Here is a 24,298-nt window from a genome sequence, read left to right on the forward strand (position 1 = left end):
GCGCACGCCTTTAATCCCAGCACTTGGGAGGCAGAGGCAGGCAGATTTCTGAGTTCTAGGCCAGCCTGGACCACAAAATGAGCTCCAGGACAGCCAGGGCTACATAGAGAACCGCATCTTGAAAAAACAAAAAAAAAAAAAAAAAAAAAAAAAAGAAGAAAAAAAAAAAGAATGCCTGTCACTCTTCCAGAGGTCCTGAGTTTAGTTCTCAAACACTCATGTCTAGTGGCTGACAACACCCATAAATCAAGCTCCAGGTGATCAGACACCTTTTTCTGGGCTCTATAGGCCCAGTACACAATTAGGCACATGTATACCTGTGCATATGATAAGTCATCAGAGAAAAGAATTTTCATTAACACATGTCAAAAACGTGTAATAGAGATTTGACTCAAGACGGTGGTGGCCACTGGTACCGGAGGAACTGCAGAGCCCTCAGTATCACCAGAACTAAAAAGCTAGGTCTTATAAGAAGATGCTTTTAGAAACTGGACTCATGAAATTGGAAGGCAAGATGGCTGAGACGTGTGCACTCAAGAGATGTGGATCTGGGAATGTTGCAAGTAGGGCTCTCAGGGTGGTGGCCTCCTAGAAAGCTGCTGCTGCTGCTGGAGGCCATGTTGTGGTCTGTGCTCCATGCTACAGCCAGGAGTCAAGCTAGTGTCCTGGGTCCATGCTGTTATCAGAGGACATGGTGTCCATGGTCCCTGTTGCTGTTGGTTGTTAAGTACAAGGAAACTTCTTCTGCAGTGGTAACAAATCAATAACTGTTACCAGCCGGGCGTGGTGGCGCACGCCTTTAATCCCAGCACTCGGGAGGCAGAGGCAGGCGGATTTCTGAGTTCGAGGCCAGCCTGGTCTACAGAGTGAGTTCCAGGATAGCCAGGGCTGCACAGAGAAACCCTGTCTCGAAGAAAAAAGAAAAACAAAACAAAAAACAAAAGAAAAGAAAAAAGAAAAACCAAACCAAACAAACAATAACGGTTACCGCTGAGAATGAAAGGCATATAAGTATTCGTGACTCCTCTCCACCCCACCCCCTTTGCAAAAACAAAACAAAAAACAACCAAACAAAAACAGTCTAGACAGGAAGCCATTGAAGAGGGTTCTTAACAATTGTGATCGGGAGGCTGAAGTGCAGCTCTTCACGGTTGATGGGTTCTGGTGACTGGGGGTAGGGTTGGAGTGGAGAAAGACTCGGTCTTCTTTAAGGGGCTGGCCCCTGGGAGTATATGCTCCAGTGAGAATATGGGCAACCCAAATTGGACTTGGTATATATATATATTTTTTTCTTTTTTGGTGAAAGGCAGACCTGGAAGGAATGGGAAACAAGTGTGATGAGGTGCATTGTGTGAAATTCCCAAATAGTCAATAAAAATATTATGTTAGAAAAAACTGTTATAGAAAGCTGTTGGAGAATACGGTACCCATATATTATCAAAATGTCTAAGATTATTTGATTCATGAAGGAAAAAAAAGTCTCCAGCTTCCCACAACACCAAGCATCTTCCTGGTGATGCATTAGAGACACAATAGAACTTGGTGTTGCTTCTCTTGTTTTACAAATATGAGGGTTTTTTCATAACTGAGTTATTTTTAAAATCCACAAAACTAAATTAAGGGCTAGACTTTCCAATAATATCAACGTTACAGAAGAACAAAAAAAACAAACAAAAACCAAAAAACCCACCAAGTCAAAACAAACAAACCAAAACCAAAACAAACAAGAGAGAGAGAGACGCCTGGGAAACTATCCTAAAGATTAACCCCAATGTAAATCAAATATGACTTTTGACTGGATTTTGAGTTTGTCCTAACAAGAATGAGATAGAAGAAAACACAAAGATAGTCCTCAATTTCTAACCTTTAAATATGTATTTAATAATAGTGATGTCCTGAATATTTATGAGTGACTGATGGTATTGTGGCTTTTGTTCCTAAGAGATAGATACTAAAATATTTTGGGGTGAAGTGGCATACTAAGTCTTCAAATTAATAAAGACTAAATTTGGGCTGGTGAGATGGCTCAGTGGGTTAGAGCACCCGACTGCTCTTCCGAAGGTCCAGAGTTCAAATCCCAGCAACCACATGGTGGCTCACAACCATCCGTAACGAGATCTGACTCCCTCTTCTGGTGTGTCTGAAGACAGCTACAATGTACTTACATATAATAAATAAATAAATCTTTAAAAAAAAATAAAAAATAAAAAAAAAAATAAAGACTAAATTTCTGCATGTTTGAGAAATTGTATTGCCATGGAGTTACAGGCTGGATGAAAGAAGTAACTGAAGAGATGTCGGCTGGGTCACACTGCCCTGCGCTGCTTGTAGAGCCCTCAGTTCCTTGCCTTTGCATGGGTCTGGGTGTAGGAAGAGCTACAAGCTACATAAAGCCCCTCCTCCCACAGCAATCATACGGAAGGGCGCATGTGCGCAGGCCCCATGGGCTACAGCCATAAGCCGCCACTTTCCTTGCCAAAAGCCTCAAGTCAGCTGAGGACGTCAACTGAGCACGTCAGCAGCGCGTGAACTGGTGTCCTTTATGGCAGAGGCGCAAAAGCACAAAGCGGCTGCTGCGTCAGGGTCTTCTGTGAGGTCCGCATTTCTGTGCTCATTTGGTGGCTGGCAGCTTGGCTGTAGGCACTTCTCCGACTGAGGCGACCATGGCAGCAGTAGCAGCGCTAATGCGGAAAACGCTAGATTATCTTAAGACCAAGGAGTTTCGGGATTATATAACCAGCACCCACTTCTGGGGTCCTGTGGCCAACTGGGGCCTTCCGCTGGCCGCCTTTAAGGATATGAAGGCGCCTCCCGACATCATCAGCGGCCGCATGACGACCGCCCTCATCTTCTACTCCATGGCTTTCATGCGCTTTGCCTACCGTGTCCAGCCTCGAAACTACCTGCTGCTGGCGTGCCATTTCTCCAACGTGTTGGCGCAGAGCATCCAGGCGGGCCGTTTCCTGAAGCACCAATATGGTGGTGGAGCCAAGGCCAAAGCCACCAACCCTCCGGCCAAATAGGCCTCATGACTGGGGGAAGGGATGAGAGGGGTAGCCTGAACCAGATTTTGCAGCTTGCAAGCACTGGACTCTATTCCTCCTAAAGAAAAGCCAAGGAAAACTTTGGTTTTCAAACCTGATTTAAACCAGATTGGTTAATTAAAAAAAAAAGCCATCAAATTGATATTGAGTGTTGCCTGTTTTGTGAACTGGGAGGGGAACGGTTTCCTAGGTAAGAGGGAGGGCAGATTGGTGGGTTGGTCTCCCTCTTCAAAAGACTTCAGGGAGGAAGACAAGAGGAGAACCAAACTATCTCATAGCTTTGCTTTAAAAAATAAAACAACAACAACAAACTGCACAAAACCAACCAACCAAAACCCTCTCTAGGGAACAGGCTTTTGGGTACCCAGGGTGTTTGGCGCCACGGGCTACTTAAAATTTGGTAGTGACAAATCCCTACACCAAAGGGGGTTCAGTTGGGGGCTATTTCTGTAGAGAGAAATGTTTAGAAGGGAGTTTAAATGTAGTGAAATTCCAGTTTACATCTTAAGAGTTTAGTGCTCTTGGTTACCTAGAACAATAATGGAAGTTGCCATGGAGATGGGATAAAGGACTCAGAATGGTTTCTGGGCTCAGGATGGTTGCTGTCAATTCAGCAAGTTCTAGGAAAACATGCCCAAATTATAATGCTTTCCCTTTAAAGTGGGAAACTACAGGAGTTTGTGCAGTTGCTAAGCCCTGCCCCAGGGTTAACTAGCTAGGGATGGGGTGGGGGGGTGAGGGTCACTGGTCAGCAGCTCAGAGTATCCCCTAGGAATTTTCTGGGTGCCAATGATGTATTAAACCGAAAAGCTTGTAAAGAGGGAAGACCGATGTTGTGAGGTAGGATCATTATAGCTAGGACAAGCTGTCCCCTGGGGTTTGATCCACACGGGCCTTGCCTAGGATTCTGCTGAATACAGGAAAGCCCATGTGGTTTTGGGGGGACTCAATACACATATTCACAAGTGCTGAACCTGCCTGTGGTCAAGCTTACAGATGCAAAGAGATTTAAACCCCTTCTTATAGGTTCTGAAGCCATCTGCTCTTGGCTAAGACAGGCCAACAGTGGAACTCCAGGAAAAGCTGCAGGAACCAAGCATCTAAGCATCCACGCATCTGCAGCATCCTAGCAAAAGTCATTCGTGGGAAGTCCCTTTCATATTCTGAATATGAGGGTGGAGGGTAGGGCACAAATTATAGGACAGGATATTAATTGCCTGCCACAATATAACCAGCCACCCAATAATAGAACAACATACTCTCACAGTTTTGTGGTCTCTGTGGCTGGAAGCTCTATTTCCAGGTTCATGGGTGTTTGTGGGAGGCTTCAGCTCTGTGTCTTCCTGTAGCAGTCTCCAAAAGACTGCTCAAGGCACAGCATGGCTTCCCCCACCGTGGTGTTGGCAAAGGATGGAAGATTAAAGTCTTACTGTGCTGAGGCTTAGTCACGAAGTGATTTATCATCACTTTTGCTATGTTCACAAAGCAACCCTGCTGCACTGTGCAATACCAGAAAGCAAGGATCACTAGGGGTGTGGAGGCTGGCCTGCCCCACAAGGTTCTGAAATTAAAAATGCCCTGCTACTCTGACAGCCTTGCAGTTATAGAGACCACCTTGCAAAGAGCTGGTATAAAGTGCTCTGCCAAGTCCTTAAAGTTACGAAGTGAACTATATTAAGATTTTTATTAAAACATTAAAGGATTTTTTCACTCCACTGAGAATCACATGAGTTGAAATTACTATTTAGGCCTGTCTTGCAAAGTGTATTTTATAATTTGAATGTGTTTTAATACAGGCCACTGTTGAGTGAATGCTTTGCAGAGCAGGTAAATTTCTAATTAACCTAGTAAAGGGAAAGGAGGCAATCTCTGATAATTTCCTGATCTTTGCAACTATGATTTAGCCATTTTTTTTCTACAAATTCTTTCAAACTATCAAGCACCAGTGTCCCGGGGAGAGGCTGAGTGTAAAGCGTACTGGATGGAGACAAGGCACCCTACAGGCGATGAGGGCAGCCTTGGTAGAAGGCTTGTCTTTCCTGGGTTTCTTTCCCTGGTGCTAGGATTCAAAAGCACCCCTGGGGGTGGAGCTACAAAATAAGAGGCCACAGCAAACTCCATATAATCTGACTCGCATGGCTTACAATTTGGTGTGTTATTCATGCGCCTTGTTTTGAAATTAAAAACTGTAAGAATTTTTCAAAATACACAGATGCATGTTTATTATAAAAAAGAATATACAAAGCAGAAAAGCTAAATTCCTCTGACTGCTCCCACAGCCCCAATTCCTCTTAGAGACATAATATAGAAGAAAGGCTTAGAAAGCAGACCATCCCTTTCCAGAGCTCAGTTACTATAGCACACAAACAGCACTATAGCATGCTCATCATTATTCAATACTTTGTTTTTCTATTGATTTGCTTTTGGCAGTGGAACAGCCATCTAGTCAAGGTATTACACATGCTGGGTAGGCAAGCGCCCCACCACGGAGCTCCAGTCCACCCTTCAAACCGTTTCTTTCCTTTAGATGCCTTACAGGTAATTCCCATGACTGCACTTCATTATGGGGTCATTCTTTAGAATAGTTATGTGGTGGACTGGCTGGATTTGTGTGTCAGTTGACACAGCTGCAGTTATCACTGAGAAGGGAGCTTCAGTTGGGGAAATGCCTCCACGAGATCCAGCTGTAAGGCATTTTCTCAATTAGTGGTCAAGGGTGGAGGGTCCATTGTGGGTGGTGCCATCTCTGGGCTGGTAGTCTTGGGTTCTATAAGAGAGCAGGCTGAGCAAGCCAGTGGAAAGCAAGCCAGTAAGGAAGATCTCTCAATGGCCTCTGCATCAGCTCCTGCTTCCTGACCTGTGTGAGTTCAGTCCTGACTTCCTTTGGTGATGAACAGCAGTATGGAAGTGTAAGCTGAATAAACCCTTTCCTCCCCAACTTGCTTCTTGGTCACGATGTTTGTGCAGGAATAGAACCCTTACTAAGACAGGTGGCATAGTACAGATGTTCTACAACTTATTTAGTAGGTCCTCAACTTGTGAACATCCATTCGGACATACCCAGGCACAGTTCTGTGGAAGAGACGTGGGACAGGCCGCTACCTCTGTATTCAGCACATCTGTCTTCGAGCCCTTTATACAAGGGTCTTGCCTTTTCTGTTTCAATTCACTGTAATGTTACTGGTATAGTTCTCTGAACAGAACCTCTGAACTGTCCGAGTGGCAGATGAAGGTAGTAAGACTGGATTTCACCACTCGTTTCAATGTCTGGCACAGGTTTGACACTTGGTGTGTGTTGAATTGATAAGGACAAAATAACTAGACAAGAATAAAATGAAAGGTTAGGATCTCAAACTTCCTACAGTTAGAAACCAGGTCTTTGTGGGTTAGTGCATCAACATTCTATGTTTTGTACTTCAGATCTAGAAGGGAATTGATTTTTTTTCCTATGGCAAAGTGGCAAAATAAATGCAAAATCTTGCTTTGCTTGAAGTCTTCTCAAGGACTTTCACAAATGAAGGGAGAAAGAAACCATAACACTGAAAACTAAACAGCAACCTGGAAGATTAAATAAGCAAGCTGAAAGCACATTTGTATTCATTTGGGTTATAAAGTTGAAATACATGCCAAATCCAGTTTCTATTGCTACCCCCTCTCTGGAGGATCCCTGTTGGGCAGGCAGCTGGCCAGGTGAGGGAGTGACTTCATCTTTGCCGAGCCTTGGCATGGAGCGTTTCTTCTAGGTAGTTCGGGGAACATAGTAACGTCCAGAGGTGACATGAAGCAGTCTAATGGCAAAGACCCTGGGAATGAGCAGACCGAGGAAGAAATGGAAGTGAGTCTGACTCCCACAGAACACTGCACACAATAGTACAAGGCTTCCACACAGTTCAAGAAGAGCAGAGCTGGGAATGAATTTATGAGCACGGTGAAAGAGAAAGTTTTGTTTGACTACTGCTAAGAATGAAGTTTCCAAGCACTTTCCTAGCATTTCCAGAACCACACAGTCCCAGAGCCTGAGCTGCAGTACTCAGGAGATGCTGCAAGTGTGCGTGCTTTGCTCCGTCTTTGGGGACAGCGAGCTGAGAACTGACACCAGGGTCGGGCAGAGGAAGAAAATGTTGTATAACTGCCTCACATCCACCTCCTTACGATTTGTTTTCATTTTGAAATAGGGGCTCCCGAAGTTGCCCTGGCTGGCCTAGAACTTGGGATCCTCCTAGCCCAGCTTTTGGAGTAGTTGAGGTCACAGGCATAAACCTTCTTGCTTCACTTCTGTCTCTGGCTTCGAGCCCACAGTAACAGTTCCACACTCAAGAGGAAATGGTAGAAAACGACCACTTTCCTCTTTCCTTTATCATAAGTAAAAACAAAGTTAAACATTTTTATTTGGACACTTACTTCCCGCACCATTCCTGGCACATCACATAATTCCAAGTTGATGAATATGAAAAAAGTATCTCTGATGCATTATAGAAAGGCACACAACAGAAACTTGTGTGCTTTAGAAATGTTTCCTCTCTGCACAGAGAAGGAGGCCTGACCTGGAAGCCAGGCCAACTTTCACAAAACAAGCCTGGATGTTGCGAAGGACAATGTAAAATAAGACCGTATTTTCATTATTATTTGGGAGAAGAACAGTAGAGATATTTACATTAATCAGCTTTCTAATGGACACTAGCCAAGCACAATTAATGCTACAGTGAAAACTGGGTATCCCGGGCATCATCTGAAAGCAGAATGGTTTTAGACCATGTCACAAATGATATAGTGGCTCAGCTAACACCAGACCTTGCCTTCAGGGTTATGTGGCTGACCTTGCTCCAGAATGTTGAGCTTTCACAGGTCTGTGAGCCACTAATGACAGAACAGGCACTTGGCCTGCTTTTGAAAAGGTTTCTATGTTTGTTTGTTTTAAGACAGGCTCACTATGTATGTATAGTCTTGGCTAGCCTGGATCTCACTTTGTAGACCAGACTGGCCTTGAACTTACAGAGATCAACCTGTCTCTGCTCCCCATATGCTGAGATTAAAGCTATACATCACCATTCCCAACCTTCCTTTCTAATAGTAAGGGCACAGCGAAGAGCAAGTGAGACTGTTGGTTCATATGAGAAGTCAGACATCAAAGGGATAAGGCTATTGTGTCCCTCTTTAACATTCAGTACCTACACTCACCTCAAGCCTTCCTTTCAGGTGTCTGTCTACCGGCATCCTTTGAAGTTTGTTTTTGATGCTGTAGATGGAGGCTCTCTAGCTTCTGCAAGTCTTCTGTAAGGCCGTTTCTAAGATCTGTGTTGCTTCCCAGAAAACCTTTCACCACATCCAGTTGATTTGAGATCTGTAAGAGGAAAGTGTACAAAATGCTGCTTAGGATAATTACTGTAACAGAATTCAATTAAAATGGAACAGTGTAATCTCAAGATTGGTTCCCAGGGCTGCAGGAGAAGCTCGGCAGCAGGAGCACACTTGGCATGTGCAAGGTACTGCCTTCCAGCTTCACTCTTGCCCTAAACCACCTGTTCTGTTTATATGCCTACTACAAGACAGAAATGCGGACTACTGGCAAGCATCTACACAGAGGTTGAGTGGATGGCATTGTGAAGAAATACTGAACCAAGCACACACACACACACACACACACACACACACACACACACAAAAGGTACACTTAGCCAGGCATGGTTTTCACACCTCTTAAAGTCAGCAGTTTGAAAGCTGAGGGAGGAAAAATGAACACAAGTTGCAGGCCTATACCAAAAAATAAGTAAGACAAAATAAAAAAGCACCTGCCACGCAAACCAAACATGATCACAGAAACATCAGCCACATAAAGGATGTCTATATAAGTATTACTGATGGAAGATAAATCTATAAAACAGTACACATGCCAAAATTCCATGTCAACAGAGTATAAGGTTAAAAAAACCTTAAATCTCACCCTAGTTATTCCATTTCCTCCTTTACATGTAACCATAGCAAAGGATCCAATTTCTTCTAAAAACATGTCATGTGTTTGTGTGTACACATTTTTGAAATCACAGACTATGTGTACACAAGTATTCTGTTATCTCCCCACCACTCTTTAGCCCTCTTGTCCCCTTACTCCTCCCTAAGTGTCTCTTCCCGAGATTCAGAACTTCTGACTTTATTTATCCCATAGGACCCATTTAGTTGAATCAGGGCCATCTGTATGATCACCCAGTTGGGGCTATTCACAGCCACTTACTGAGATCACCAAGGGCTCCAGTAACTACAGGCACTTGCTCTCTCTGAATCTACTAGTAGCGAAGAGGTCAAGACCTCTTATACATATATGCAAAATACAGGGTGTCTCTGTGTAGCCTTGACTGTCCTGGAACTCACTCAGGCTGGCCTCGAACCCAGAGATCTGCCTGCCTCTGCCTCCTGAATGCTGGGATTAAAAGGCGTGCACCACCATCATCCAGTTTTAATAATTAAAAAAAAAAGGTCGGGCTCCCGTTACTTACCTCCTGTCTCAAGCCTCGTTATTTTATTGGATTATTTTACATGTATGAGTGCTTTGTCTGTCTGTCTGTGTATGATGCCTGCAGAGACCTGAAGAGTACATCAGATCCCTCTGAAACTAAAGTTACAGATGGCCATGAGTCACCATGTGGGTGCTGGGAACCAAACCTGGGTCCTCTGCAAGAGCAGCCAGTATTCTCAGCCATAGTTCCATATTTCCTAAGCCTGATTTTTAATGGCTGAATAATATTCCAATTGTGGAAATTTCACTTTCAATACATTCTGAACCTTTTGTTGAAACAAGTAACCATGTGGAATTTACCCTCACACATATGTGGCTCACATAAATGACATTTCTGTTTATAGAAATAGTAGGCAGCTTTAACTCTGATTGAGTGGAGTCTGTCTTAATTTTAGTAGTTAGCTAGAAATGCTATGTATAGAGGTTATACTGATTTAAATCTCCCAGCAACATACTCCTCAACATTTTAGCCATCTCAAGAGTGGTAGTGTCTGCACTGGTCTTATCCCAGAACACATTCACTGGCCCCTAGTCTTACAAAAATGCCAGACACGGGCTGGTGAGATGACTCAGTGGTTAAGAGGACTGACTACTCTTCCGAAGGTCCTGAGTTCAAATCCCAGCAAGCACATGGTGGCTCACAACCATCTGTAATGAGACCTGACTCCCTCTTCTGGTGAGTCTGAAGACAGCTACAGTGTACTTATATATAATAAATAAATCTTTTAAAAAAATGCCAGGCACTATTACTATTAAACTGATGGAGCTGGGGAACTGAACCAGGGCCTTGAGTTTGCCTATCACTGAGCTATTCCAACAGACACTCTGATTTGAGGATATAGCAAGTTTATTAGACGGGGGGTCCACCAACCACACAAAGTCAAGATTACTTAACTCTAATGACAAATACTAACACAACAGAAAGGCATCAGCTCTGGAGTGCAGAAAAAAGGGACCGGGCCACAGCAGAACCAGCACACATTCAGCACACATTCAAGGCCAATGCTTGATGCCAGGGATGCGGGAGGGAAGATAAGTAAGAACCAGATGCTGAAGATGGCAGAAGGCCTGCTCACTGGTTAGAAAGCATACAAGGAGAATGCCCTTCAGCTGGCCTGTCTAGAGGCCCTACAAAATGCCAGGCTTTGGTTAACCTCCTGAAAACACAAAACTGTGAGGAGCAAAGTAGTGCTAATGATCATGGCATGTGTTAATAACCACAAGATCTTCTAGACTGTGCTCGCTGTCCTGGCCAGGTTATAAGGCCGTCTGCCATGCAGGTACAAAATTGGCTTGCTTTCTCATTTCCAATTAGAGGCAGAGTTTTAGTCTTTCCGTTTTGTCAGAATAATAAACATAATAAATGTGCTTCCGAGGTTTTCATAGCTCCAGCAGCGGTGACTGCTCCAGCTTGAAGGCAAGGCCAATTTAAAAAGGGAGGCTTTGCCCTGGTATATGCCACTAGTGAGACTTTGTATCAAAACAAACCAGAAAACCTGGTCTTCACCTCAGTATTACAGGATCTAATTGATTACAATTCTTATAAACGCTGATCTAGGTGTGAAACACACGACGGAAAAGCTAGCACTTGGGAGGTGGAGGCAGGAGGGTCATGAGTTCAAGGTCATCCTTGGCTACACAATGAGTTTGGGTAGCCTGGGCTACAGGAGATACTCTGGAAAAAAAAAACCAAAAATGAGAAAATCGGGTGGAGAGAAATGGGAAGGTTGTGCACTTCCAAGTATAGGGAAGAGAAAGTAAATATGAAAACCTGAAAGTTCGAGAAAATTGGAGTTATATAGGCTTGGTTATGACTCACTTTTTTTTTTTTTTTTGGTTTTTCAAGACAGGGTTTCTCTGTATAGCCCTGGCTGTCCTGGAACTCACTCTGTAGACCAGGCTGGCCTCTAAATCAGAAATCCGCCTGCCTCTGCCTCCTAAGTGCTGGGATTAAAGGCGTGCGCCACCACGCCCGGCTATGACTCACTTTTATATATACAAATTAATTATGATGATATTAATATGACCTAAGGGGATGGATCCAAGAATTAATCTAATAAAAGTACTTTAGCATTGTATCCAGCACACATTAACTTCATTTATATAAGTCAGTTAACTATGTGCTTATTTATATAAGTCAGTTACCTATTGTTCCAAGCAAAGGATGCTAACAGTCTTACTCCTCCAGACATTTAAGCCCAAACTCCCTACCACATTCCACCTATGACGACCACACTATCTGAAATATGAAATGTTCCATGGTCTACTAAATATAAAGGCATAGAAAACATTATCTATGTAGAGTTGGTGCCCAAAGAACAGGCTAATTAACCCTTCTCCTGACTCAAACAGGCAAGGAGGGCCAGAAATACATAGTTGCCAGTGGCTCTGAGGTAGCAGACCTGCTAATACATGGAGGGCTGCATGTTTTCAACCCTTATTATCTGTTAATTGAAAACCCACTTCTGATCCCATTGTTCTTTTGGCTGACACCTGTTGTTTCCCTACTACTTTCAGGGACAAAGACCCAAAGGACTCTGTGTGGCCTAGAAAATCTTCCCAAAACAGTTTCACCCTACTTTGCCTCACCCCTCCCTCACCATACTACTTGTGCTTTCCTGGCCACTGCGGAGCCAAAACTAACTAGCACTTCACACCTCTGCTAAAAGCATCCTTCCTTCCAGGTCAATACTGAGGCCTTATTAAATCCTGACTTTACTTCTGTTTTTGTGAGGAGGGTTTCCCCTTACGTCATATAAGCTTACAAGGATCTTGCTCCAGATTCTGTTGGAGCTCTTATACCATCTTCCACTTTGGAGTACATATTAGGTCCTCAAGCATTTGCTAAGTAGTCAAAGAATATGCACTTCTAGACAACATTTGACTTAATTAGAAACCTAGCTCTCTGTGTCTGTCCAGGCTGGAGTTTTATGTCAACACAAGTTAGAGTCATTTTGGAAGACAGAACCTCAATTAAGAAAATGTTCCAGCCAGGCGTGGTAGCCTTTAATCCCAGCACTTGGGAGGCAGAGGCAGGTGGATTTCTGAGTTCGAGGCCAGCCTGGTCTATAGAGTGAGTTCCAGGACAGCCAAGGCTATACAGAGAAACCCTGTCTCGGGGAAAAAAAAAAAGAAAGAAAATGTTCCAATGAGACTGGTCAGTGGGTAAACCTGTGGGACATTTTCTTGACTAAAGATGGATGTGGGAATGCCGGGTGAGCCTGACTTGTATACAAAATCAGGCTGAACAAGCCAGGGGAAGCAAGCCAGAAAGCAGCACTGATCATGGTCTCTGCATCCTGCCTTGACTTCCTTCAGAGATGAGTGTGACCTGTGTTGTAAGATGAAATCAACTTTTTCCTCCCCAAGTTGTGTTTTGTCACAGCAACAGAAAGTGTCACATCATGTCGCTGCCACCACCACCTCTCTTTACTCCTCACACTTCATCCCTGTACCTCTTCTGGCAACATCTCTTCTTCTGCTGCTTGAAGATACATTTCTTGCAGTTTTTCCTTCAGCAATTCTATTTCAATTTCGTGGATTTGGCTCACACTCAAGTAACTTCCTATTTCAAATTCACACCCATCTCGTTCATCTTCCTCAGGAATGTGAACAGCCCAGTCAGATGTCAACAGCTGTGGGGTGACCACACAAATCCATCAACAAACTATGTTTTTTTTTCTTTTTCTTTTTTTTTATTATTAGGTATTTTCCTTGTTTACATTTTCAATGCTATCCCAAAAGTCCCCCATACCCACCCACCCCCACTCCCCTACCCACCCACTCCCCCTTCTTGGCCCTGGGGTTCCCCTGTACTGGGGCATATAAAGAACAAACTATGTTTTAAAATTCAGGTTCTAAACAATTTTTTTTAATCAATTCTTTGAGAATTTCATATGTACACACAATGTACTTTAATCATAGTCACTTTATTCCCCATGACTTCTCCTGGACTCACCTGTACATTAAAGCTTCATTCTTAAGCTATGCCACTGTTTGTAGTGTTGGTAGTGGTAAACTATGACAGACAACTAATCTACCTCTACCAGCACCACCCCCCTCCCCACCCTGCCACTTCCACTGTATTAACAGAAGGCTTGTATTTGAGTACAGGCCCGAGAAGTTGAGCTCCATTCCTGCATCTCATGAGGTGAAAGGAGAGAACAGACTCCCAAGAGTTGTCCTCTGATCTCCACGTGTGTACTGTGGACTGGACACATCTGTGTGTGGGTACACCGGTGCACACCCACATGGACACACAACATAAATGTACTTTAACAGAAAAATTCTACTGGATTATTCAAAGAATTCATAACAAAATACCATTCCCCAGATCTATTTTAGCCACACACAGTTATCAGAGGAACACTTGACTGTTACTTTCTGGTTTTATAGCAGCTTTTCCCTTTTGTTCCCACTATAAAACTTAGCTCAGAGCTGGGACTATAGTTCAGTGAAAAAGCCATGTGTGAGGCCCAGCCCTAGGTTCTTCCCCAGGTAGGCCTCCAATAGAATCAAACAAAGTCTAGGAGTACGGAGTGCTTGCCTGGAATTCACAAGGACCTGTGTGTGTGCCAGCAGCAGCAGCAGCAGCAAGTGATAATACAGAAATACATTTTGGTTAAAATAAACATCAAATTTGGGTTTCTTCTGTTTGAGAGAGGGTCTCACAATGTAGTTCAGGCTTCCCAGAAATGTATAATACACAATCTAGGCTGGCTTTGAATTCAGAACGTAATATAGGCTGCCTCGACCTCCCAAGTGCTGGGATTTATATGGGCCACTAACAGCAAATTCTTTTCTTTTTTTTTTATTAGATATTTTCTTTATATACATTTCAAATGCTATCCCGAAAGTTCCCTATACCCTCCCCCAGCCCTGCCCCCTTACCCACCCACTCCCACTTCTTGGCCCTGGCATTCCCCTGTACTGGGGCATATAAAGTTTGCAAGACCAAGGGGCCTCTCTTCCCAATGATGGCCGACTAGGCCATCTTCTGATACATATGCAGCTAGAGATACGAGCGCTGGGGTACTGGTTAGTTCATATTAACAGCAAATTCTTAATGAATGACTATGGATGCTTTTGACCCCTTAAGTTTTGTATATCAGAACTGTTAAGTATAGTTTCAGATGGGCAGGATGGTGTATGCCTATGACCCTAGTATTCGTTGCGTAGAGACAGGCTGCTGCATGCACATTTGTGGACAACCTAGTCTACATATGAAGTTCCAGGACAGGAAGGGTTAACAGTAAGATTTTTTTTTTTGCCTCAAAAAAACTCCAAATGTATGAAGATTTTTTACCTGTTCTATTCTGGAATATACTGCTACAATCTCTGGGATATTCTTGAATTCGTTCAGAAAATTTTGGATCTTGATCTGAAAATCTCGAAGCCAGGTAGATGAAACTTTCATCTCTGAAGAGTGCATTATCTCATTTCGACACTTTATCACCTACAGAAAAACAAAGATAAGAGTCTCCAAACGTTGGGAGTTGTTTGGAAAGAATTAGGAGGTATGTGGCATTGTTGGAGGAGGTGCTTCCCTGGAGTCAGGCCTTAGTTTCCAAGGAGCCATGCTATTTGCAGTATGCTGTCTACCTCCTGCGTGGAGGTCCTACACATGCTCAGCTGTTCCAGCCGCCAAGCCTGTGCTGCACCGTCAGACTTTAACCCTCGGCAACTGGAAGCCCAATTAAATCTTTCCTTTCTAAGCTGCCTTGCACTATAGCAACAGAAAAGGAACTCATACGGGAGAAAGCCAACTCCTCCCAAGTTGTTGTTTGGTCTCTACACGTGCATAATGTAAAGAAATGTAACAATAACAAATCGGACACAACACTTTAAAAAACCCTTAAGTTAATGGGGCAAACTGGGACCATGTAGCTTTAAAAAGAAATTACAGAAATGCTTTACTAAATTACAAAATTGACCAGTGTGGTCTGGTATCCAGAGGGCGAGGGCTGGACCTTTCATGAGACCACTGCATGATCTTGCACGTACTTAAGATATGCCATTTTAAGAGGACAGTGGAGCCTGCTAGCCCCATATGTCAGACCTTTATTTATTTTCTGCCTGCCCAGAGCACATCTGCCAAGGCGTGAAGTCCCTGTGGGCCTCCAACCGGAAGGCTCAGGTGATAGCTCTTGTGCAGCTGGTTTATATGCAGGTGGAAAGATGAAAACAGAAGGGACGGGCGTGACCTAGAGAATGTATGTGCCCATCTAAAGCAGCAGCGGCTCATTGCTTTTGCCGTGGGAGCTTTATGAACCCAATGTCACCAGGTCTTCTCCTTTTTTTTTTCAAAGAAGATGGAAATTCAGATTAAATGACTACTAATTTGAAAACTGTTTATTTGAAATAACTAGGCAGGAACTACTGACATGGTTCGGTGAGTAAAAGCGCTATCGCCACACCTGGCAAGCTGAGTTCAATCCCTGGGATAAATAAGGTGGAAAGAACTGACTTTTGAAAGTTGTCCTCTTATAGTCACATGAGCACATCCACCCACACACACACCATCCACACAGACTCGCGTGCGCGCGTTTACACAGACAACAAATAAGTATATGGTTCTCACAACCATCTATAACTCCAGCTCCATGAGATCTGATGCCATTTTCAGACCTCCTCAGGCACCAAGTAGGCACGTAGTGCACAGACATATGTGCAAGCAAGACACCCATACATATGTAATAAATTTTAAAAAATATAAACATGCAGGTAAAATAAAAAGCAAGCTCTAAGAAGGGAAGGTAGACAGTCATGGTGGCATGCACTCGTGATCACAGCACTTGGAAGGCTAAGGCAAGAGCATCATGGGTTCCAAGGCACACACAGAGACACCTGGTCTCAAACAGAAAAACAAGGAATGCATGAAACCTCCATGCTTAGCCTTGGAAATCATCCCAAAATGTCTTAGTTATAGGAATATCAATTTGATATAAGCTGGAGTCATTTTCGGAGAGAGAACCTCAGTTGAAAACTTCTTCCACTAGACTGGTCCATGTTACATTTTCATGATGTGGGAAGGCCTACCTCATTGTAGATGGTGCCATGGCTTTTTCCATGGCTCTGCATCAGCTTCTGCCTTGGGTTCCTGCCCTGACTTGCCTCAGTGATGGACTGAGCTGTGGAACTGTAAGCCTTTCCTCCGCAGGTTGTTCTTGGTTACAATGTTTAATCACAGCCATAGAAAGCCTAACTAAGACAGAAATTGGCATCAGGGTCAGAGGTATTGTGGTCGTAGACACGACCATGGTTTTGTTTTGGTTTTGGTTTTCCTTCATAGTATTGTGGAAGGATATTGGAGCTAGGTTCTATGAGAGGTTGGAAGATAGTTACACTAAAATCTTGCCTGGCTTGTGATGTTCTAGAGGGACATTTTGAGGAGTCCCTTAAAGACTCTATTGTGGTCATTTAGTATTTTGAATTACAACTCTGTAGTGTCTGATGAGGTGGAGATGAAGAATTGACCATGATCACAAGAGAGCAGCACCACGGAAACGGAACCTCCTGATTACTAGGACAATGGATGCTGGTTAGCTGGAGCTGAGAAATCAGCAGTGATTAAGATGACGACTGTAAACCTGGGACTATGTCCACAGCGACAGCACAAAGGTGCTGTGTTCCAGAAAGCTGTAGAGTACAAGCTACCCAGAATGTACTAGTTTTGAAGGCATGAAAGAATAATGGAAAACAGCTGAGGCACTGAGTCCCCCAATGAAAGGTCAAGACCTCAGTACTGAAGGACTCATGAGAAGCTGAGGCTTGACATGTGTCTGGGTCAGCGTACTGGAGAGAGCCCAGGAGAGGCTGTAAGAGCAGATACAACACAGCTGCAGTGCAGACCCCAGCATTTTAGAGAAGCCATACCACGGAATTACCTCCAAAGCATCGGCAGTCATGGAGGGGTGCCAGCCTGAGCCAGTGAAACACTGTGTGTGTGTGTGCTCCTTTAGGAGCCCAGAAGAGCATGGATGAATCCCTGACGTCTCATGTCCTGAGCATCTTACACTGATGAATCGTAATTTTGCTTTGCTTTGATTGTGCCTGTGTCCTGGTTCTTTACTCTTTAGAGTACGAGAGTATTTAACTTTTACATTTACAGGAGCCCACAGTTATAGCAGCTGGGGTACTTTAGTGAAACTAAACTTTCAAAGAGTAAGAATTTTTAAATAATGTGAGACTTTAAAAAGTTAGAATGGGGGCTGGTGAGATGGCTCAGAGGTTAAGAGCACCCGACTGCTCTTCCGAAGGTCCAGAGTTCAAATCCCAGCAACCACATGGTGGCTCACAACCATCTGCAACAAGATCTGACCCCCTCTTCTGAAGTGTCTGAAGACAGCTACAGTGTACTTACATATATTAATAAATAAATCTTTTTAAAAAAAGTTAGAATGTTTTATACTGTGATATTAACATACCATCTTGGGAACAAAAAAGAAAGATTCTAATTGAAAAGTGTGTCAAGTTGACAAGAAGTCTAGCTAGTTTCATGTCAACTTGACACAAATAACAAGAACCTTCTTGGGATAGGGAACCTCTGTGGAAAAAGATGCTCCCATGAGATCGATCAGTCTGTGGTGCATTTTCTTGACTGAGAGAGAGGACCAGGCCCGCTGTGGACAGTGCCACCCTGGACTAGGAGCCCTGTGTTGTGTAAACAGCAGGCTGAGCAACGTATGAGGACCACAGAGCCCTCTGTTCCTGCCCTGACTTCGTTGAAGAACAGACTATAGTGGGAAACTGTAAGCTGAGATCAAGCCTCTCCTCTCCAGGTTCTTTTGGTCATCACAACAATAGAAACCTTAAAAAAGGTTTTTGTTTCCCTTTTTAAAAACTAGCCAGGCATGGTGGCACACACCTTTAATCCCAGCACTTGGGAGGCAGAGGCAGGCGGATTTCTGAGTTTGAGGCCAGTCTGGTCTACAAAGTGAGTTCCAGGACAGGCAGGGCTACACAGAGAAACCCTGTCTCGAAAAACCAAAAAACAAAACAAAACAAAAACAAAACAAAAATCAAACTTCAACAATTCCCCTTTTTCGTGTGTGTGTGGAAAAAAAAAAAAAGCTTTGCATCTTTCTCCCAAATGGTTTAAAACATTTGACAAGCATATTGGCTCTAAACACACACACACACACACACACACACACACACACACACCCCTTCACCTTACATTTTGAGATAGGGTCTCTCAGTGAACTTGGGAGTGTTCTGATTTTGTTAATGACTATTTTGATAATGAAATATACATCTAACTCCAGCAAGGCCCCAGGATCCTACTGCTTCTGTGCCTGACCCAGTGCTGGGATTAGACATGTATTTCCATACCCAGTATCTACATGGGTGCTCGGGATCATGCTTGCATAGCAACTACTTTACTAACTGATCCATCTCCCCAATACCTCAGACCTATTTTTTTTAAAGATTTATGTATTTATTATATATAAGTACACTGTAGCTGTCTTCAAACACTCCAGAAGAGGGCATCAGATTTCATTACAGATGGTTTGTGAGCCACCATGTGGTTACTGGGATTTGAACTCAGGACCTTTGGAAGAGCAGTCAGTGCTCTTAACCGCTGAGCGATCTCTCCAGCCCCAGACCTATTTTTATACAGAAAATTTCTTTACGTTTGTTTATGGCAGAGAAGATAAATCTGACTTCCATCTACTCAAATGGCCAACAGCGCTGTGATGTTTTGAATGAAAATGTACCCTATAGGCTCATAGGCTATGGCATTAGGTATGGCCTAGTTGGAGTAGGTGTGGTCTCAGAGGAAGTGTGTCACTGGGGGGTGGGTTTTAAGGTTTCAAAAAGCCCATTCCAAGCCCAAAGTTTCTCTCTTGCTGCCTGCCAATCCAGATGTAGAACTCTCAGCTCCTTCTTTAGCACTGTGTCTGCCTGCATGCTGCCATGGTTCCTGCCAGGGTGAAAATGGACAGAACCTCTGAACTGTAAGCCAGCCCCAATTAAGTGTTGTCCTTTATATGAGTGGCCTTGGTCACGGTGTCTGATCACAGCAATAGAATAGTGATTAAGACAATCATAGTAACAACTGTCAGGAAAGTAATTCCAGAGAAGTGTAAGGCTACACTTGCTAACACTCAGTCTGATTCTCAGACATACAGAGTACACATGAAATGAGGTCCATGAGCTGCTTAGTCCATGATGCCCACTTTGGGTTCAAGTCTTTCTTTGCCACTGCCGTTCTGAGTGCTGCTAAGCTACAACCGTGTGGCTGGCTTATTATCACAGGAGGTTCCTTGTAGCCTTCCTAGTGTTGACCAGACTGCATGGGTGGACAGTTCTGAGTCTGAAAGCTCTTACCTCTGTGACCTTCTTCCGGTCAACCACAAAGTGATCACAGGAGTTGATGAGACTTAAAAGAGCAACTGCATCACATTCCTCAGGTCCTCGTTTGTCTGCCAGTCCTCGGGGCATGAAGGCCTATAGTAAGAGAGGTACTAGGTCACCTGAGTGTCCCTGAACTCTGAGTATTATAGAGGCAAATTCTTTCCCAATTTCCTAACTGATGACTTCAAGGGTCTATTATCCCGTGAAGCTTCAAGCTAGAACCCCATGACTTCAAAATGCAAGTTCTATCGCCCCTAAGCAGGGCATTAATGGCGGGGCTGCACTATCCATCTGCAATATTGCATAGAGCTGATAAACTGGCTTTCTTCTTGTCCTTCTGTTTTGCTTTTTTGAGATAAGGTCTTTCTCTATAGTCCTGGCTCTCCTGGAGCTCAATAGGTAGGCCCGGATAGCTTCAAACACCCTGAACTATAAAAGGAATGTTTGGAAGCAATCCAGTCAGGAAGTAGCTCCGATGCTTTCTACAGGACTGTTCACACTGATATTCCAAAGGCTGGCAGTAGGCACAGGGAGAGTTGCTTTCAAGGTTATTCAGCTGTCATGCCAAGAGAACAAACACCATGCTTGAGCCTCACGTAAGTCAAAAGAATTTTGTGTACATATAACACATGGTCATCATATTTCTCTATTAGGGATGCTACAGAGGTTAACAAAGAAATCAGTGTACCCAGGTAACTAATATAAGGAGACTAAAGCAAACCAACAGCCCGTTTCAGCTGTTGCTGAAGGGAAAACACAGACGGTCCATCAATGCCTCTAAACTGGCCTAGCTTTACATCCCCAGTGTAGAATAGCTTCTACCCGATATGTTCTTGCTAATACAAACAATTAATTGTCTTTGACAGATTAGTTTTATTTTGGTAATTATTCCCTTTCTTTTGAAATCAGAAGCTAACAGGGAGCCTCTGTTGCCTCCGTACAGCGCTGCACACCGACATGTGTCACTCAGTAAACACACAGCAGAGAAACCCCTATGAAAGTCCCACAGCCTTCCGCTACCTCTTCACTGAGGGGCTGGAGCTGGAGAAATGAACTCAGGCAGGCCATGCTGGGCGAGTAGTTTACCTACAAGGTCCGCTATACTAACAGCTCCACTGAAATACCTGAATTCCCAATTGCACCTGAAATTGCACTGGAACTGCTGATGGCTGCAAACTTCCCAGTTTGTTAAATAAAATAAATTATAATAAACTGTTCATTTTTTTCAGTATTTAATACCTGTAGTTCAGAATATTTTCACATATAGCCTTATGAAACTGAGCTCAAAAGCTAATTGTTGAACAGATTCTTTCTGCCATTTGCATAGCGGACTTGAAATTTGTTGGCTACATCAACAAATTAAGGACATTTCACAAGCCAAAAAAAAAAAAAAGCCAGTTTATTTAAAAAAAAAAAAAAAAGAAAGAAAGGAGAGTATTATTTGGCAAGGAATCAGGTAGGTAAATCCCACTGCAGAACTAAATGCCAACTGCTGAGGAGACGCAGCAGAGGGGTTAGGGAAACACCTGGAATAAGCACATCTGTAGCTCTGAATTACAAGGGCAAGGGTCATTGCCAGAGAGGCTAGAGGAGGAGGAAGAGATGTCACAAAGGCAGGAGTGTCTAAATCCAAGTGCCGGTGGTGAGTGGTACATGCCTGATAGGTAAAAACGATGAAGCTAGGAGCTATGCTGCATACCTGCAAACCTAATAGCTGAGAAGTAGAGGAAGGAGAACCAAGACACAATAAACCCAGGGTTGGGGTGTAGCTCAGGATTAAGCGTGTTTTCCTAGAATGTGTAAGGTCTTGGGTTACACTGCTAGCCTTGGAAAGAGGAGGGAGAAGGCTGGAGAACAGAGGTCAGGGACAGATGCGGGGCAGGGGCAGGGCCAGGGCCAGGGCCAGGAGCCAGGGTTGCATGAGTTGAAGAACATGTGGGAGCTAAGGAGTACCAGGCATCAAGTCCTCTTGAGGAAGTTCTGCTAAGTAGATGTAAAGACAGCTGATAGATAAATGGGGAGACAGTAGGAGTTTAGAGAAAACCCTTCCCAACAATTTTATTTTCTAAGTATTTTCCAAGTGGTTATAAATATAGCTATGAAGTATGTAAGTCAGAGGTTCTGAGTCAGATAGTTGTAAGCAACTATCACTGTGGGCAGGAACCTGGAGGCAGGAACTGATGCAGAGGCCATGGAAAGGTGCTGCTTACTGGCTTGCTCAGCCTGCTTTCTTATAGAACCCAGGACCACCAGCCTAGGGATGGCACCACCCACAACAGGCTGGGCACTCCTCATATCAATCAAAGAAAATGTCCTACCGGCTTGCTAGCAATGGGACCTTGTGGAGGTATTTTCTTTATTTGGGTTCCCTCCTCTCCAGATGTTTTAGCTTGTGTCAAGTTGACAGAAAGCTAGCTAGCACAAACTAAGATAATGGTAAAGCTATTCGTACGGTGATGGGAATAAGCCAGGAAACAGAAGAGTGGACAGCTAAAGATTTAAGGGATGAGATTCGACATATAAGTGGAGGGACAGGGCAAATGGGAAGTCACTTTGTAGCAAAAAGAAGAAACACACACACATGCAGAGTTATAGGTTCAATGAAAGGACAAGGAACTCAGTGTCTGGGGTTCCATCAACTCCATGAAGCATGAGCTGGGGTGAAGGAGGGGAAATGGGAAGAAGAGCTTGGGGAGGGAAGGCAGGAACAGATAGCTCCAGGAACCAAAGTGCAGAGAGAGGCATTAAGGCTCAGTCAAGAATGAAGTGACAGCAGTGGGTTCCCTTCCAAGCTGATCTTGTGGCGGCGTCTTCTTTATTTGGATTCCCTCCTTCCCAGGTGGTTTTAAGCCAGGTGTGTCAAACTGACGGAAAACTAGCTAGCACAAACCAAGATAATAGTAAAGCAATTTGTCAATTTGCATTTGGAAGCTACTTCTGACACCTCCCTCCACTCACTACACAGCTTCCAGGCAACATCAAGAAATCCAAGCAAATTCCCAATCAGACTAGGCATTAAGTCACAGTGACAAAATCTAAACACAGGCCTAACAACCCCTACCTCATAACTAATATTTCTACCTTCTAAAAATGTATACCTTAGCTAAGCATCCTCTTGGCACGCACGCCACAGCAAAAGTAAGCCTTTTTTTAAAGTCTGCTGTAAAGTAAACCTTAACTGTTCTTCCATGTCTCTCAGCCTGTATTGTTTTTCCCCTTATTTTAAGACAGCGTCTTACAATAAAACTCAAGTGCCTGCAGGAAGCGAAGAAACAGAGGCGTTTATTTTACTGAGCTTAGATGGGTCCACTCTAGTATCCCCTCACCACTACGCCACTAGACCCCAGAGAACCAACCTATCTTCTAGTATTTCTGTACTTTCTGAAGTCCCAGCTTGCACTCAAAACCCACCCTCCACCCTGGGGCACCAGGAGCAACTTCATATGCTTTCCTCCAGGCTACAAGTACTTACCTTGGCTACCTCCCAAGGGTCTTTGGGCCAGAGGCCTGGCTTGCAATTTCCCCAGTGCACGTCTCCATTTCTGTTGATGTGATGCCTCAAGATCTCGTGTTTCCACTCTGCGCATACCTGACACTGAGGCTGAAACTACAGAGGGCAGAGGTGAGGAGGGACTGGGGTGGGCGGGGCAGCAAAACAGGAACACCCCGGAAGTAGGAAGCAGTCCCGCCCCGGGAAGGAAAAAGACTGCAAGCATACGGAATAGGGGGACAAGCTGTGGAGACGCGCCCGAGTTCGGGGTCAGCAGCTCACCTGGCGAGCGCGCGGGCTGCACCGGGAACCGCCGCGGCAGGTAGCATGGGGTCCAAGGCCAGGGACTGCAGCCAGCAGTCCACGGTGAAAGGAGAGCACTTCACGGTCTATGAAACCTTGCAGGCAGCTGCGCAGCAGCAGCAGGCAGTGTCCTGCTTTCACCCAGTTTTTGTACTCGGCGCAATTGAGGCGGGCTGCCAGCTCCGACACCACCATGTCTTACTCCTGAAGGCGGGGCCGGCGGTAAGCACGCGCAGCACCCTGGGATGCTCCCACGCAGCGCAGGCGTAGCCCAACCCCCAAAACGTCCAGACGTTTAGCGTCACTGTGCGGTGTACACTTCAGAGGCTAGAGGCTGGCCACTGTTTCCGCTCCAGGAAGTGGCAGCTCCACCCCCGCTTAAAGGAACCGCTTTGGTTTGTGGACATGGAACATTTAGACTAATCCTTTTAAAGCTTTAATTTTTATTCCTGAATACCCTGCCAACCCTCTAACCAACCTGATCCCCTCCTGATGTGCTGACCTTTTTATTGTAAAGAGGAATGCTCAAGGTGTGTTTCTCGAATGACATGTTCCTTGCATTGTGCAATTCTACAAAATTAACTCATCCCT

General features: G+C 44.3%; 2 protein-coding genes across 4 annotated transcripts; one reads left to right on the top strand and one right to left on the bottom strand.

Moving 5' to 3' along the window:
• Nucleotides 1-2,613: 2,613 nt before the first annotated feature.
• Nucleotides 2,614-3,186, top strand: Gm4984 (predicted pseudogene 4984). Its single transcript, NM_001101484.2, has one exon. The coding sequence runs from the start codon at nucleotides 2,664-2,666 to the stop codon at nucleotides 3,021-3,023; it is 360 nt and encodes a 119-aa protein (NP_001094954.1). The 5' UTR covers nucleotides 2,614-2,663; the 3' UTR covers nucleotides 3,024-3,186.
• A 2,053-nt stretch (nucleotides 3,187-5,239) lies between these two features.
• On the bottom strand, nucleotides 5,240-24,297 carry 1810030O07Rik (RIKEN cDNA 1810030O07 gene). Of its 3 annotated transcripts, none has more exons than XM_006527698.4 (7): nucleotides 23,687-24,297; nucleotides 23,387-23,521; nucleotides 19,888-20,007; nucleotides 14,861-15,010; nucleotides 13,011-13,190; nucleotides 8,223-8,385; nucleotides 5,240-7,396 (listed from the first exon to the last, which is right to left on the bottom strand). In XM_006527698.4, exons 1-6 carry the CDS (start codon nucleotides 23,900-23,902, stop codon nucleotides 8,224-8,226), a joined length of 963 nt encoding a protein of 320 aa, XP_006527761.1. In that variant the 5' UTR covers nucleotides 23,903-24,297; the 3' UTR covers nucleotides 5,240-7,396; nucleotide 8,223. The 3 variants fall into 3 exon arrangements, with proteins under 3 accessions (XP_006527761.1, NP_780350.1, XP_011245797.1); NM_175141.6 differs by having other exon boundaries at nucleotides 5,240-6,847; nucleotides 23,687-24,000; XM_011247495.3 differs by lacking the exons at nucleotides 5,240-7,396; nucleotides 8,223-8,385; nucleotides 13,011-13,190; nucleotides 14,861-15,010; nucleotides 19,888-20,007 and adding an exon at nucleotides 21,297-22,793 and having other exon boundaries at nucleotides 23,687-24,117.
• Between the last annotated feature and the right edge of the window lies 1 nt (nucleotide 24,298).

The sequence above is a fragment of the Mus musculus genome, chromosome X, assembly GCF_000001635.26.
Source record: "Mus musculus strain C57BL/6J chromosome X, GRCm38.p6 C57BL/6J".
NCBI classification, from domain to species: domain Eukaryota; kingdom Metazoa; phylum Chordata; class Mammalia; order Rodentia; family Muridae; genus Mus; species Mus musculus.

Excerpts from the sequence above, each read along its gene's own strand:
- 1810030O07Rik (XM_006527698.4), bottom strand. The coding sequence starts at position 23,902 with ATGGTGGTGTCGGAGCTGGCAGCCCGCCTCAATTGCGCCGAGTACAAA. Across the intron at positions 23,522-23,686 it reads GCAGCCCGCGCGCTCGCCAG|TTTCAGCCTCAGTGTCAGGT; the intron begins GTGAGCTGCTGA and ends TGCCCTCTGTAG. Across the intron at positions 8,386-13,010 it reads AAGAGATGTTGCCAGAAGAG|ATCTCAAATCAACTGGATGT; the intron begins GTACAGGGATGA and ends TTCCTCTTACAG.
- Gm4984 (NM_001101484.2), top strand. The coding sequence starts at position 2,664 with ATGGCAGCAGTAGCAGCGCTAATGCGGAAAACGCTAGATTATCTTAAG.